Source organism: Centrocercus urophasianus, unplaced genomic scaffold (assembly GCF_019232065.1).
Source record: "Centrocercus urophasianus isolate 14NV4802_14NV808 unplaced genomic scaffold, USGS_Curo_1.0 seq_37, whole genome shotgun sequence".
Taxonomy (NCBI): domain Eukaryota; kingdom Metazoa; phylum Chordata; class Aves; order Galliformes; family Phasianidae; genus Centrocercus; species Centrocercus urophasianus.
The window spans coordinates 975937-992346 of NW_024884944.1; the positions used below are offsets into that span (position 1 = coordinate 975937).

Consider the following 16410-nt stretch of genomic DNA (forward strand, 5'->3'; position numbering starts at 1 on the left):
TCCTTCTCTCCTTCTCTCCTTCTCTCCTTCTCTCCTTCTCTCCTTCTCTCCTTCCTTCTCTCTCCCTCTCTTTTTTCTCGCTTTCTCCCTTTCCCTCTTTCTCTCATGCCTTTTTCTTTTTCCCTCTCTCTCCCTGCACGCTCCAACTGCGTTGTATTTACGGTTTTCTCCCCTAACTGTTTTGCCTATGACTGGAAAACGCATTAATAAAAAAATCTGTGGGAAGAGACGGAAATTCAGTGAGTCAGGCAGAAGCTGCTCCAGCCAAAAGAAAAAAAAAAAAAAAGGCAAAAAACATGTTAAACTAAACTGTGGGATGACACACAGTGCTCGCTAATACGGTCTGGGGTGCAAGGCAAGGTCTTCGTTGGACTCGCTGCACCACGACAAACAAGAGCTGACAGAGGTAGCTATTGTTCTGCCCCTTCTTATCTAAATGGAGCAAATATCCTGTATGTAAAAAATATATATTTTGATCAAGAAGGCAGGACCAGTGGAGAGACGAAAGTTTCCTCCTCGAGTGACTTCACTTCCCAAAATTAGCAGAAAAAAACGTTTCATCCGGTTAACTGTCTCTTTTTCGCTCTGCTGCAACAACCAAAGTTAAAAAAAGAGCGGCAGAGAGAGCGAGGGAGGGAGAGGGAGAGAGAAGGCGAGGGGATAAGCGGAGGAAAGCCAAATCCCTGGAAAGACAGAAAGAAAAGTGAAAGAGAGACGGATAAAAACTTCGGGAGGCTTCAGCTGCAGGCTAAACCGGGTCAATGTGTGGAATATTGCTGGTACCGGCTGGAAGTTATTCTAGATGGACGGCACTATTAAGGTAAGGGGCGGGAGGGGACGGGGACCCCCGGCAGAGCGGCGCGGCACGGAGGGCTCCGTGGCCGGGCTGCCCCGCTTCTCCCGCCGCCTCCCGGGACTCGGGGCTCCGCAGGCGGGGGCGGTGCGGGGCCGGCCGCCTTCCTGCCCCCGCGGCGGGGCGGAGGGGCCGAGGTGAGCCCCGGGGACGTGCCGGCTCGGGGCCGCGGCGAAAAGGCAGTGACAGCTCCCGGCCCGCCGCTCCGCAGCGCTCGGGGCCGCCGGGAAGGGGGCTGGCTGGGGACAGCGGGGCTCCGGGCTGGCCCCAGATGTGTGCCGCTGGCATCTAAGTGTCAGCCGGCTCTGATTTCCTCGCCTGGTCCTGTGTGAAATGCGTTGCCGGTTCTGCTGGTCGTCCGGGCGTTTCCTCTAGTAATTCTGGAGGGAGTAAGGAACTGGGTGGTTTGGAGGAGAAACATCACCCTAGTTTGGGGAGAGGCAAGGGGAAGGGGAAGCAAAGAGTGTGGCAAAAAAACCACGAACATAACCAACCTCTGGTGGCCTTGAGCAAGAGAGAACACTGCTGGGGCTTAGAGAATGGTTCCCCCTCCTTTACCCTCATCAAAACTTCAGATTCTGCAAAGATAAACCAAGCCTTCTGAGTCCCTTCAAGTGCCTTATGCTGTTTCTCCAGGGCCAGGCAGCAGCAGATTTGCTTTCATGCTTTGGGGGACCTTTGTGCAATGCTTACGGGCTCTTCTTGAGGGAGCACTGCAGCACACAAGTAGCTCAAACAGCAACCTTGAAGCGAGAGACGCTGTGGGTGTGTTTGAGTTGGAGGATTTCGAAAGATGCCTATCGCCTGGGTGGGGTGTTGATCTCTTCTTAAAGCCTTTTTTTTTTTCTCTCTTTTTTTTTTTTTATTTTTTTTTTTTTTTTTTTTTTTTTTTTTTTTTTCTTTTTTTTTCTTTTTTTTTTTTTTTCTGCTGACCTGGGGAGAAAGAAGCTGCATACTGGCAGGAACTGAAACTTTCTCCCTCACACTGCAGCTTGTGACAAGTGCACTGTTTGGAAGGGTCTCGAGAGAAGTGAGGAGGGAAGGAGATGGGCAGGAAGAGAAAATGGAAAGAGGAAAGACAGAGGGAACAGAAGGGGAGATGTCAGAAAGGAAGAGAGAAAGCAGGAGCGTTGAAAGGACAAAATTTGGGAGTTATGGCAGGAATAAGACATGTCTCCCCTACCACCTCTTCAGGTCTGTAGCAAAAGTAACCTGGGCCTCATTCAGGATACATTTAGTGCACCACAACCTTCTTTGATTTGTGGAGCCCTAAATATTGTACAGCGAAAGTGCAGAAATTTCCCATCTGTACCTTTGCTCCAGCGCACACATGGACTTGCTTTTCTCCACAGACCGTGACCCTCAGCACCATCCTCTGAAAGGTGCTGAAGGATTCCCCTGGCCCACACAGCCCGTGGTGCCTCCTAGGATCTCCTCTTCTCCCCGTCCCTCTATGCTGCAACCTTATTGCTGTCACCCCTTGTCCCAGCTTTGGGGATGAGGAACTGTGACTCTTAGCAGCTTGGCCCACGGTCATGCTGTGGCAAAAGGAGGAACTCAGCCATGTCCTGGGTCACTGCCCCAGCTCCTGCATCTGCTTTTCAGCCCTGTGTTCTATTTTCCTGCTTCACTTGTAGTCCAGAAAGAACTTGGCTGAGCTGAGAGGCACAGGATACAGGTACAGCAGAATCTCAGCTGGGTTCCTCTTACTGAGCAATTCTAAGATCATCAGCAACTTGCTGCAGATCCGTGTCTCCTGCTGACCTCCCCCTGTAACTGATCTCTTCTTTGTATGGGGCACTTACACGAGTGATTGAAAGCTCCTGTAGTGTCCTCAGGGCTATTGGAGATTTCTTGCAAATTTACTTGCTGTAGAGAATTGAGTGGGTTCCCAAGGAGAATCGGAGCCATGCACTGGCAGATTTGCTGCAGTTTACCACTGAAAGGAAGGGGTTAGGCCACCCTGCATGACTTGTCTCAGGTGAAGGGCAATGAGAGAGGATGTGGCTTGAGATACTTAAATGTTTTTAATATGCTGAGCTCTATATATAACCTGCGCTTTGGGGTAGATCTTCTAAATTCTAGGACGTAGTAAAGCAAACCTGTGCTGCACCCAGGAGAAAGCACTTTAAAAGCAATCAGACTTAGGTTTGCTGTCCTGAAGGATGTATGCATTGCTTTCTCCCAAATCCATGCATTTGGGTTGGGAAATAATATGTCAGAAAAGAAGCAGGTAAACGACTGGCGAGAAAAAGAGAAGAAAAAGTTCTTTCATTATTTAGAGCACAGTGAGGGACTGGATGAAATGTGTGGTTAAGAAGCGTGGTTAAGAAGCACTTTGCTCCATAAACACTGAATGATACCTGACTGTAGCAGGCAGCTCAGATCAGAAATGTTAGAGGGGCGCACGTTCCAGGTGTATTCTTGAACACTGTAAACAAGACAAGTGAAAAAGCTTTTTCAGCATCAAGTCAAACTATTCCATGGACTAATTGCTTTAATTGAGTCAAAGACTTTTAACTGCATGGTTGACCAGGATAGGAATCTGAGTCTAGTACTGTAAAACCTTCCCCTTCACCCTGCAACCCCAGTGCTGGGACTGTACTTTGCTCTTAATATTTTCATGCCATTTAGGAAAAGCCTTGAAAACAGACCTTCTGGTAGCTGGTTCTTCATACACAGAATAATTTAACCATAAACCCACCCAGCTGCAGGCTGACTTTGTAATACATGGATAGCTCTGCTATCGTGTTGTCTTGCGTGTTCAGAACTGCATGCTCCTGGGGAAACAGCAAGTTAAAGAGTAAATGTGGTCTGGACCATCCTGGTCTGTATTTATGTCCTCTGTGGATGTGTGTGGAAGTGTGAATTGAAGCTGTTGGTATTCTTTAACCCAAAGCTGAGGGAATGCCACACAAACACAGAGGTACTTGGGATGAGCTCAGGACTGTAGGTCATCTTTCCTTGTCACCCACTGTCAGCTGTCAAATGTGATATCACTGGTATCTGCACCAGGTGTGGAGTGCACCTTTATTTCTTCATAAATAATGATTTACTGAGAGGGGAATTACAGATCACGGGCCTTGGTGGTGAGAGGCAATTTTTTTCTGCATTCTTTGGGTAATCTGTTCAATATCTGACATGTGAGTTGGAGTGGCTGGTTTGAAAAGTGACCTCTGCAGTGATGCTTTGGGGCCTTCTATGCAGAAAGAAGTACAGCAAATCTGAATCATTATTAATGCATCTTCATAATGACATTGCTCCATGTTTGGTGAACAACACTTGCAGAAGATGATTAGGAGCCAAAGAAACTGATGACAGTCTGTGTTTGGATTAATTTTAAATAATCTATAATATTTGTATTGAGTGCCTGCAGATATTACAGCCCACATCTTCTTTGGGTTAACATCTTGCTTTGGCTTAATTTATATCGTGTTTTGGGAATTTTGGCTTTTATTGCCTCAAATTAAATCCAAAATGGTACATCTAATGTCAACAAGATGCCCATGCGTGGACTTCCTCGCAATAACAAATAGTGTGGTTTCAAACTGGTTTAATCATTTCAGTTCGAATTTACATGTGGGCTATAATTAATTAAAATAACTACACTTGCCAAGGCCCGACTGTTAATTAAAAAAAGCACAGTTTATGTAACTGCTGCTTTCGTTCTGTGAAAATATCTTCATGCTCACGCTCTGGACATAAAAGAGAGACCATGTGAGGGCCATTCAATGAAAACATTGCATTACCAAGTAGATGACAACCATACTTGTCTCTTTTTCCTTCCACGAGAAGACAACTTGTATGCTGGTGTTGCTATAGCAAAGGGCGGGGTAGGATTTCTTACTGCAATCACTGTTTCTTGTCATTTGTGAACTGTAGGCGTTCGCTCATTCGCTCTCATCCTGAAACTTGGCCATCAAGATCTCAAACTAAGAACATGTTTCCTTTTTGAGCCATTTTTAAATGTCTGTTTTGCCATTTTTAAATTGCCCTTGCTTTGGCCTTTTAGAGATGGCCTTTCCTGGCAAGAAGGCATTGACTCGTAGGACAAGAATCTTACTCTCCAGTACAAAAACACCCTGTGCAGATGTTTGCTCACATTTGCACGAGCCCCACAAAAGCAGTTTTGAACAAAGCCTTCTGAAATTTCCAAGGCTTACATTCTTTGTTCGCCGATACCCCAGTAGTGTTTGGATGGCCTGTTGCAGAATGGCTTTCTAATATACAGCAGCAAAAACCTGCTGGAAATGTTTTGTAATTGCCATATTTTCATAGTGTCACTTGTTGGTGGTGCTTCACTTTCTCTCATCGACTGACCCGTGTGCTGGTGCATGCCTTCAGCCTCTCTGTGCACTTACCTTCGTGGCTCAGCTGGGTGCTGCCAGCACGAGGTGCCTCCTGTTCACCACACCAGTAAAACACGGGGGATGCCTTTCCAGACTGTAAATGGAGCAGCTGAGATGTATTAGAACTGTTCCTGCTTTGGGAAGGAAGATCAGCCCAAAACAAACCAAACACACACCAAAACAGCACAACTGCTCTGCTTAGATTTTAGGCATTTGGGGTTTCACTCTGAGGCTTTAAAGAGGTGCTGAGAGCATTGTATAGTTTCTCTGCACCACTGTGGATTTTACCCTAACAGGATGTGGCCACTCTGAGTAGTAGCATGCGTGTCTTGAGGATTTCATGCTTTTATTTTACTTATTTGTTTTAATTTTATGACAATCCTGCTGTAAGATGGAGGGAGGCCCAGCTTTTATGACTCCTTGCAGCATTCTTCTGGGCAGAATTTTGCTGCAGTCAGTGTGTAAGAGTACAAATCTTCATTAGAATGCTATGAGCAAAGGACAGAAATTAAAAGGAGCAGTGACTAAGGTCACACTTCACACCTCACTAAAGTAAGACCTGAGATGACATGCTGATAAAGTGAGGCACACTGGGGGAAGGACATTTATAGCAATTCTTGCAGAATCTGCTCTCTTTGGGTCTCTTCTGCCTTTCCAGAATGCTTTTCTCTTAATTTCAGTTCACATCTCAGAAAGATCAGGCCTAGAATTTATGATAAACATACAATTTCGTGACATGGAGCATCTTCCATACTTTTTCTCATCATAAAACATCAGAACATGAAATTCTTCCACAGCACCCCATCTTTTGCCCTTGAAAAATGCAACCTTCTCTTTCTGCTTGAGTTTACTCAAATGCTTATTGAAGGAACCTGTGTCTCATCTCAGAGCAAACATGCACCAGCAAGAAAATAAAAGGAGCCAAGGGAGCATTAACTTCAGATTTGCAGGCATTTGTGGGTTTGCTGGACACCTGCAGTCACAGGAGCATGGTATTAATACTCGAGCAAACATGGATGTGTGCATGGCTTGCCTAGAAGAGATGGCTCAAACATCTTAAGCTTAGCTCTACAACTTAGGTTGAAACCAGCTTTTTATCTCAAATGCAAAATTCTCTTTCAGACCTTTTGTTCTGAACGGGATCCCTTTCCAGTGTCTGTGCTCTCCTGCTTTCATGCATATGCGAATATGAGAGCACTGGTGTGTGCACCAGCGTGTAAACAGGGCTGGGTGCACTTCATGGCTTATGGAGTCCTATCAGTTCCAGGAGTGGTGCCTAAGAACAACTGCTGAATGAACAATTTAACTATTATTATTTTTTCGGACTATAAGTGCATATTTATAGCTATTTATGAAAATAAGCACTAAAGCATCCTCATACAAATGGGGTTTTCAGCCTCTTTTTCTTGGTGGTGGACCCATCATTGCTAACCTGCTGCACCATCTCAGACACCAGGCTGCAGCTCTGGTAGCAGCACCAACCTGAACTGTGCTGGTAGAAACAGCAATGTATGCACAGGACAATCTATTCTACTGAGTTCCAAATATCAAGCTCTTCAAACTGAGTGTATCTACTGCTTATTTCCTCTCTTTCTCTCATTACCCAGGCCATATTATTACTGATGCATATCTACACAGCTAGTAATATTGATCTAGAAACCCGTCTCTTGTAGTAAAGCCGCAAACGTTACCTCCCTCCTCCCCCACCTCCGCTACCAAAAGATTTTCCTTTAGCTGTAAGACCTAAACAAAAGGATCCACGTTACTGTAGCTACTGCTGATGACATCCATGTATGTCCCAATAAACTTTCTTTTTATCGATGCACAACGGTGCCAGAGGTAAAGCTTGAAAATAATGATGTGAAAGTGACCATCAGTACCAGAAAAACTGTAATGCAGCTAATTCTGTTTTGCTTCTATGCTTTGAAGCCAGAGCCCTAAAAAGAGGCACGTGAGAGCATGTTTGTTTAACTGAGCATCTAGATTGATTTGTAAATGTATTGACAGCCCAACTGTCATTAGCTTTTGAAGGTAACTCTGCCCCTGAAAACCATGCTGCCTCCTCAGTGGTTAATGAAGTATTTTGATTCTACATGTAAATATGTTGTTGATTCAAATTCAGAGAACTGGATAAGGAGCATTGAACTCACAGCTCTCATTGGAAATAGATGGGAGAAGTAAGGCTAAATCCCACAAGATTCTTGCCTTTGCTTCTTAGTGTTGGTCAGATGCTGTAAAAAATGACCTTGGATCTTTTGTAGCTCAGTAGAGGCTCCTGTAGAGAACGCCATGGATATAGAAAAGTTTACTGATGTATTCCCACGCGTTCTTCAAGCATAGATTAACTCAGAGTAACCCAGATTAACAGAAGTGCTGCAAAGGAGCAAGAGACAATTAGAAGAAAAGAAGGTAACACCTCCCTCTGCAAGCTGACGAAGCTGCACATCCAGGAACTGAACGTTAGCGTCTCGGCTCGTGCTTGTCAATCTTGCAGAGGGGCTGAAAATAACAAGGAAAGCATTTAATTAGTCATTTGCTGATTTCTCACTCAGCAAAAAACCTGCCCTTCTTCACTAATGCAGGTTTAGATCTGAGGGAAGGAGATAAATCAGCAAGAGTACAGTTTTTTAGTTGGTCGATGAGTGAAAAAAAGAAACCGGAGTAAGGTATGCTGGGGTCACTGGAGGGTGTGGTGAGTTCAGGAAACCGAGTTCTGTATGATGAGAAAATTCTTATTTCAACATTTTTATAGCAGCTCTCTTTTAAAAAAGAAGATAAGGAAGAGATTAGAAGAGGTTAAAAGACCATTTCTACAGCTAAATGTGGAGTTTGGCTCTCTGGTTTCTTCTGAATAGCTCTTCTTGTTGTTCCAAGCTTGATTGACTTATAACTGCATCTGAACCAACCTCACATCAGTTCCTTTTTATCAGCCAAAGTGAGACTTCCTGTGCTCCACAGTCTGGTTTCCTGATGTGTTTCCTTTTTCCTTTTAACAGAACAAAGGAAACTGTAACTCCTCCACTGCTCCTGTTCCAAATCTCCTTGGGACTTCATAGAGTGTTAGTACCAAACATTTGTCTGCTCTTTTTTCTGCCCAGTCTCTGAGTCAGGCTGCCTAGAGTGATAGTGCCCTCTTCATATCTAACTCAGTTTTGCATTGCCAAATGCAGAGGGGCAAGAGCTGTATTGTTGCCACAATTAAGCCACATCCAGAGCAGTGGGCAGCAGCCATGCCTCAGTCTAACAAAACCAAAAAAAAGGAAAAGCTTGGCCAAAAATCTTGCATTGTAGCAGACATACAGGGTTTGTAACGTTCTCATACAGCAAATAATCAGGTGTTGAGATCTCACTGAGCTACACAGGCTTGTATGTGTGAATGTATTTGGTATTTGAATTTGGGATTGGAATTCTGTGTCCTGAAGTACATAAATCACTGGCAGAAATGCTTCCCAAAAGGGATACACATGTACAGTACACATAGTATTTTCCTGGTACATACTGAAACAGGCAGCCTTATGTATTTTAACAGGACAGTAGTAAATAGTTGCTCTCTCTGCACAATGCTTCTCCCCTTCACTGTTACTTGTCTTTCAGTCCTGCTAATATTGGGAATATTCCATTGATATGAAGGATTCAGTGCAAAATCCAAATTATTTCATGCAATGAAGAGTCTGTGCCTTGGGAAAGCACTACTTTTCCACTACTGCACCCCACCCAGATGACAAGTGTGCTGCCCTGCTGAGATGCACCGTGCCTTCATGATCTTCTCATGTCAGAGCTGATGCTCATTTGTTATAAGAATCACAAGTTCATGGTGATTGAAATCTTAGGCGTTAGTAGAGACACCCGATCTCGTGCCTGTTGTACAGTAACTTGTCTTGCTCAAGAGTAATGTTATCTCAGATCAGGGCTGAGCAGATGCCTATAAAAAAGCTTTCTAATGCAACTAAGGACAGCTAGAGAAGCACGGAGTTGTACATTAGCAGAGAGCTAAGTGCAAATATTGGCCTAATTCTGAGAAATACAAAATACTTCAGATTCCCCCTGAAATCGGTGCAATTAGTTCATGTTCACAGTTTATCCATTTATCTAAAACACCAGAGCTCAGTGGGCTTAGAGAGAGGGGGGAAAACTGCAAGCTGCACTGCTCACTGCCCATCTGCATGGGGGGCAAAGTGAATTTGCCAATTCAGCCCCTGCAGAATAGGTAACTTATATCCAAAGTGCGTAGACTCAGGGTTCATTTATTGAAATCATCAAAATTCAGGAACAGCAAGACAAAAATGCTGAGCCTGGCCTGCTATTTGTGTATGTCTCCATGTATAAGGTGTATATACTTGAAAGCACGATCAGAGATAGGCTGTGGTTAGGACAGGCCAGCACAGCAGAGAATTCCAGCAGCTCTTCAGCTAAGAAGGCAGAGCTGTCAGGGAGCCCAAGCTGAACAGAGGAGAGGGGCCTGCATTTCTTTAAGCAAGGAAAAGGATAAACATCACTGCCTTCCTACAGAACTGCCTTTCTGCCTTTATGCTTTCAGAGCATAGACTGGAGGTTTTCTTATGTGATAACAAAATCCTATGCATTTACATTGCAAAATGTCATTTTACATCAAACAGTTTTGGAATATATATGGGGAAAGATGACTGAAAATTACATCCCTTCTGTAAAATCCAGTGGAAAACCAAGGAAGTTTAGCCTTTTCTGCTGCATTCTGTTTATGGAAAAGTTTCTATACAGTCTAATTCGATTTCTATAAGAACTCCACTGATTTAATCCCTATTAAATTCTGAGGATTTGTCCATGAGTGTCGTGTTGCAGATCAGCCTCTAGGACAGACTCCTGATTAGAACCAGAAGTCATGACTCGTATGATTAATTCCTGGTATTATGGAAGCTGTCCCCAGAGGATCCCTCCAAGATGAAGCACAGCACATAGATGGAATAAGAGCCCATAGCCTAAACAGGCAAAGCAAAAAAAAATCTGGAAGATTAAATGGAGGAAAAAAACACTCAGCAAGTCATCATCAGGGATGGCATTCACATCCCAGTCTTTAGAATTGCTGTGTGATTCGTGGAAGAGAGTGGATCTTGAATGTTCTCACACAAGCTTTGAAAGAGCAGTCAGTCTTACCTCTGATACCCAGAAAAACTGCTAGAGCCAGAACTTATTGGTATAGGCTCAAAAGCCAGACAGATCATCGCTTATCAACTGATCCCAAAAGAGCAGAAGTTACTTCAAGTAGCTGCTATTGTTGCTGTGGGGTTTTTTGAGGCATGCTGAGAACATGGACTACAGGCTGTGTGAGTCCTGGTCCTTCAGAGATGGTGTGTGCAGCAAGGGTGGATTTTGCTAATCATGACACTGTCAGTATGAAGTTGCTGGTAAAATTCCTCTGACATGTATGGCCGTGTCCTTCATTAGATCTCCTGTGGACACATCTATCCTCCAACAGCACAAATACAACATTTAAGCGATATTTCTGAAAGGCGTAAACTTGACTTCATTAGAACTAACCAGGCTTTAAAATAAACATGTGCTGAAGAGATTTGCTAGCTGAAGGCAGGAATTCTCAGCACCATACTGCAAATATTACCAGTGCTGTCTGTAAAGACTCCATTCTGACAAGAGAAAGAATAATCTTACTTTAAGTGTGCAATAGACACAAAGGAAAAAAACACAACAGTGTGTTTCTCAGGATCTGAGGTGGTTTCAATTGACCCTATTTCTTAGGAACCTTCCAGATCAGTGTGCATGCAGATTTTGTGTGCTACATTTTATCTGAGTGATGGTGAATCCCCTGGTGGCACTAAGATTGTACTTGAAATCTGAGATGTCTTTAGTAAGCCGAAGGGAAACTGCTACCACTCCAATGGCACACAGCCCAAGCTGCAGCTCCTCGCAGTCCTGCTGCACTCAGAGCGTCAGTGCAGAATCTCACAGTGCGCTTTTCCTCTGCTGCAAACTTCCCTCTGCATTGCATGAAATGGAAGAAGGAGCACAGCCAGATCCAGACTGAAGAGTGTTACTTTTTACCTACCCAGAATTTTCACATAGGAAGATGTGGAGCAGGGCTCTGCCAGGCTCCCTTCCAGTCTTGCTCTTCCAGAAAGCAGCTCTATGCTCCAGTCCTGCTCTGGGCAGTGATATCAGGCACTCTGGATTTTGAGTACTGCTGTGGGGAAGACTGTGTAAAAATGTATCCAAGATGCGTCACAACGTGACACATGTTGGTGGGAAAATGTTATGTCCACTTTCACTCCGAGCACCAATGAATTCCTGCCCAGGACACGCGATTTCTGCGTGTTGCTGTTGAAGATGAGGTTGGTGTCTGCCTACTTTGTTGGCTTTTGCAGGGCTTCCCAAACCCAGACTTGTGTTTATAGGAATCCTTTGCCTTTACAGCACTTCCAGAGCTGTGGGCAAAGTTTTTAACAAATGGATTGGGTTCATCCCCTTTAGAAAAAGAAAGCATGCCACTGAAGTTCAAGTTTCCTTGCGATGATGTGTTTTGAATTCCTCTGGATTTACACTGCAGTATCCGAGAGGAGACATTTTCTCATTCTCACAGAACATGGGGAGGTCATGAGTGACTGAAATGAGCTTGCAGCTAGTTCTCTGCTTTTCATTTTTGGTGTTCTCATGTGTCATCTCTGCTTCAGGAAGGATGTAATTATGGTTGATCATTAGCGTTATGAATTATTTGTGCTACCACAGGGCCTGGAAACCAGAACTGTGCTAAGCACTGTATGTAACAACAGATTATTCTTCTAAATTCCTTAGAAGTGAAGGAAAGTCGAGGCACTTAGATTGAACTCCATAGTGGAAGCAGTTTTTGAGCTGAGTCCACTCTGCCAGTGCTCTGCAGTTCCTCTCACAAGCTCCTCTAGGTTTCTGGGTATATATTCTTTCCACTGCCACCACTCCCCAACTGGAAAGGTCTTCTGTACCTTCCACATTCTGATGCTTAAAAACTTTCTTCTGGTTTTGAACCAGTATTTGCTCGTGAGTGACTTATACCTGCTTTCTCCTAAGGCAGCACTGCCTGCTAGCTTAACCAGCACGCTCCCTTTGCTGATATTCTGCCCCCGGTGTGATTATTGCTCACTCACATAGCTCTCTTGAGATAAACAAAAAATCTTCTCATCTTTTTCATCAGCCCCCTTTGTCCTGGTTGTGGGTGCCCTCAGCTGCACCTGTTCCCATTTGAACTTGTCTTTTTTTCAGCATTACTCACAGGAGCAGCACACACTGTTCCTTGTGCCTGGCATTAGCACACTCTGGAAGAACCCTCCCTGATGCAATACTGGCTTTTTGTAATACTTTTATTTTTTTTCCTCCTGGTGAGTCAGAAAAGTCTGAGAGCTGTTAATTCACTCCAGTCTTTGTCCTCAGCAGCGCCCAACCTGCTTCAGTCAGTTGCTCTGCCACCGGTTTCCTGTACAAGTTGAAGCTTTCACTTCATCTCCTGTACCTCAGTTTTTCATCTGCTGAAGTAAGCGAATGCTCCCTTCCCTCTCTACCTTGCCTGGTTTATTTGGGGTAGACGCTCTTAGAAGGTGGGACTGACTTCAGTTCTGTTCACGTGCAGCAGTGTAGTGAGCAGGAAGAAACCACACGGTTCTTGCAATGTTCCTGAGATATGCATCGCTGACTTCTTTTTGGGTCATGCACCGATTTGTAATGAGGGTTTGTAGCATTACAGCAGTGGCAAGCAGGCATGTTTTCCCTCAGATCAAAGGCCATCACGAGCTGTCCAGGAGTAAGGAGGGTGTGAAGCCCAATAGGTTTTCCAGATTTTTTTCAGCAATGCCCTGCCCTGCCTGGTGAAGGAGTCCAGCAGAGTACGTGCACACAGCTGTGAAGCTGCTCCACTGGTACTCACACAGTGCACACACAGCCAAAATTTCAACTAGGCCTAAATACCAGATGGTTTCTTGCATAAGCCAAACTTTTATGGCTTTCAAAATACTTTTATGGCTCCATGGTCAGGACCCTGCTCTAATTGTCTATTTCTTCCATTGATTTCTTCCCCTCTCCTTCATACTTTGGCAACTTTAGGATTGGCTGTTTCAAAACTAGCAGCTGCAGACTTACAAAAAAAAAAAAAAAAAATTAATTAATTAATCAAAATAACTCTAAACCACAGAAACCTTATTTTGCGAGTAGCACTTTTCTCACCAAACACTGCTCTGTGCCAACCTGAAAATGAGGAGGGGCAGGAGGTAGCTGGCATGCCATCCAAACATGTTTGGAAATGGCTAATGTGGCAGCTTTGTGTGGCAGCAGAGCCATGAGATGTGCATGGCTGAGGTCTGTGCAGCAAGGAGAAGGCTGCAAAAAGGAATCCCTCTGACTTCTGACTTGCTATCTTTAATGCTGCCCACATTTTTGTTTACTCAGGACTTTATTATAGTGCTTATTGATACAAGGCTCAGTGAATGTATAACATATAAAGTAAACAAATTTCTTCTGGGTATTATCAGCTGCAGTGCATAAAAGGATTGTAGTTCTGCTTTTCTCCAATTAAGTTGCAGGTTAAACTGGCAGAGCAAATGGCTGAAAGATGGATTAAACAACACTAAATTTATATGTATGCAACGTATATATATACATCTTTTACACCCTTGCTGTTCCATTGACCTCATCAAAACTGACCCGGATTCAAACTAGGGTCAGTGGGACAAGCAGGTCTAGATGACTATCACTGTTGATTTCCGTAGCACTGCCCAGATGAAATGCTTTGAAAGTCATTTTGCAGAAGTCCTTGATTCTAATCTTTCATCTGAATCCCTCTAAACGCAGTACTATAGTATGGATTCACGCAGCTACCTACCTGCTTGTGTACAGGATGTACAGGTTCCTCTGTCTGGAGCTGGTGAAGCATTGAAGGGGGCAGGACAGCCAGTTCCCACACCGTGGGGGAATCCTACAGAGGAGCTCTTAAAGGTGGTTTTGCTATAAGAGTAACAACTGTGTTAGAAAAAAGCTCCTGTGTGCTTCCAACAGGAGATTCTTCTTAAGGACACTGAAATTGCTGACTCTGCCAGGCTCTTTCTGTACAAGCACAGCAAGGCACTGAGCTGTCAGGCAGGGCTCATCATTCCCTGTCACTCTCCTACCAGCCAGACCATGCACCCTCTGGAGCACGAGCTATCCTCTGGGCTGTGTTTGCCCAGTGCTTCACAGTGGCAGCTTGAGGTTTATTCATTCTGAGTCAGGCAGTGGGAAATTTCACCAGGAACTGTGTCCAAGATGTGCATTTAGTTATTTGCTCTTTGTTATGACTAACTTAATGGGTTATGTAAGTAGGGATACTTCTGAAGAGAAACATGTTCAGAAACCTGAAATTATTTGTAACCAAGTTTTCTCAGCTGTTGTAGCTATTTGTAACCAGCATCTCAGCTGTTTATCAGTCATCCATTATTTAGTAAAAAGATAAGGAAGATCGATCTCTCATTGGGTATCTACTCTGCTCAGCAGATAAAAACTCACATGCCCCTTCTTTCCAAAAAGACAGACTTCATGAAGAATGCTGTTCAGTAATTACAGAAGCCTGCAAGTGAAGTTTCCTGGGATTTATTCCTCTTTCTTAACCCTGAGCAAATTGTCAGAGCTTTCTGTTCCTTAATTTTCCTAACTGTAAAATAATAATAGCTTATGCTCTTCAGAGAGAAGAAAACTGACAAATCACCACAAAGAGCTTTGTAAGCCCAGGATAAAGAACGCTAAAGCTGCCCAGCATGTCAACAGAAAAACCACTCTGAAACAAAGCTCAAAGTATCTGGGTGTGCGAGATAGCTTGCTTGCAGCTAGGAAAGGAAAGACACTATTTATAGGACCTAAAAAGTTCTAGTCGCTTATGAAACACAGAAACAGTCTCATCTTAGAGCAGCACTAGCAGAAATCCTGTGCAGCACGTGCTGCAGTGAGCTGGGAGCTGGTATGGCTGCACGCCCTCAGCACCAGGGGTGGTAGCTGCACCCAGCCCTGCGTTCCTGAAGGAGAGCAGCAGCCATCGTGTGAGCAGTACTACATGGCTCTCAGGGATACTTTTTTCATTCTAGCCCTGATAATCAAAGATGGAAAGGTCACATTGAGTGCGAGTTGCTTTTCTTGAGCAGAAAGGTACGTAGTGTGTGCCCATCAAGCACAGAAGATCCTTGCTCTGATGATCTGATGAAAAGAACCTGATGAGCAGCACAGAAGTGCACACAGGGGGCTCAGCCGCACGCCCAGCCCCTGCTGCTCGCTAACCAGCAGCTCTCAGTGCTGCTATTGTTTCATTTTGGCCTGCTGAGACAGGTGCAAATCTGCTTCCAGATCACACTTGGATACGTGGCAGGCAAATTTTCATTAGAGGCTGCGATAACAAGAAACAGCTCTTGTCTCTCAATGCTCTATAGAGCTGGGAGCCTCTTCTGTGTGCACCTGACCATGCCTGTGTGCGAGGCGCAGCGCCTGGGCTGCTAAGGACAAGTGCTTTCCAGTTGGCAGGGGGAAAGCGGGAGCTTTGCACCATTTTGTCTTGTTAGACAGTCATTTAGCAAGTGCCATTTGTTGCAAGCTGATTCTCAAACAACAAAGAGGAGAAAGCGTGCACTTAAAATGAGTTTTGTCTTTTGAGCAGCCTACTCTCATTTCATGGAACTCACAAATGTGGTTGAACATGTGAGAAATTCAGATATATTTCTGAATATAGACAGCTGGATCTTCAACTGTTTTAAATGCATCTTACTGAAGGTAATGAAGAAAGCCAGCTTTTTACCTCCTGTACTTCTAGATGGGCACGTTACATTGCAGATAAGTTAAGCAACGGAGAGCAGAGCTCCAAGGTAAACTACATGCAGGGGTAGAGTTACGTGCCTTGAGTGACACAGAGGAACAAGTGAGATATCCCTGCAGAAAGTGAGAGGGGGAAGCTTTAGCGCTCATGCAATGGCTAAAAGGTCATTGCTGGCATTATGCTTAAACGTGTTTCCTCTTTGTCAAAAAAGACCTGAGCAATGTGAGGTGAATTCAGCTGAGATCGGGCAGGTGAGAACAGCACAAAGGGACGGCGCAGCTGTGCGCCGCCTCCGCGTTCAGACCTCGTGTCACCAAGCTGGGCTCCCAATAAACACCCTGTGTGATACAAGTGCACAGCTCAGAAGACATTCAGTTCTGGATACCACATGGCCAGAGGAGCTCTGAGAAATAATAGCATGCAAG

General features: G+C 44.5%; 1 protein-coding gene across 3 annotated transcripts in view; it reads left to right on the forward strand.

Moving 5' to 3' along the window:
- FLI1 (Fli-1 proto-oncogene, ETS transcription factor) overlaps nucleotides 1–16410 on the forward strand; it is an 82167-nt gene that overhangs the window by 13178 nt on the left and 52579 nt on the right. Inside the window, exon 1 of one of the 3 annotated variants that reach the window (XM_042831994.1) lies at nucleotides 525–820. The exons of the other annotated variants lie outside the window; for them this stretch is intronic. Within the exon in view, the coding sequence (XP_042687928.1) occupies nucleotides 803–820 (18 nt within the window). The 5' untranslated portion in view covers nucleotides 525–802. Of the gene's footprint in view, nucleotides 1–524; nucleotides 821–16410 lie in introns of those variants that run through there. 3 annotated transcript variants of the gene reach the window in all.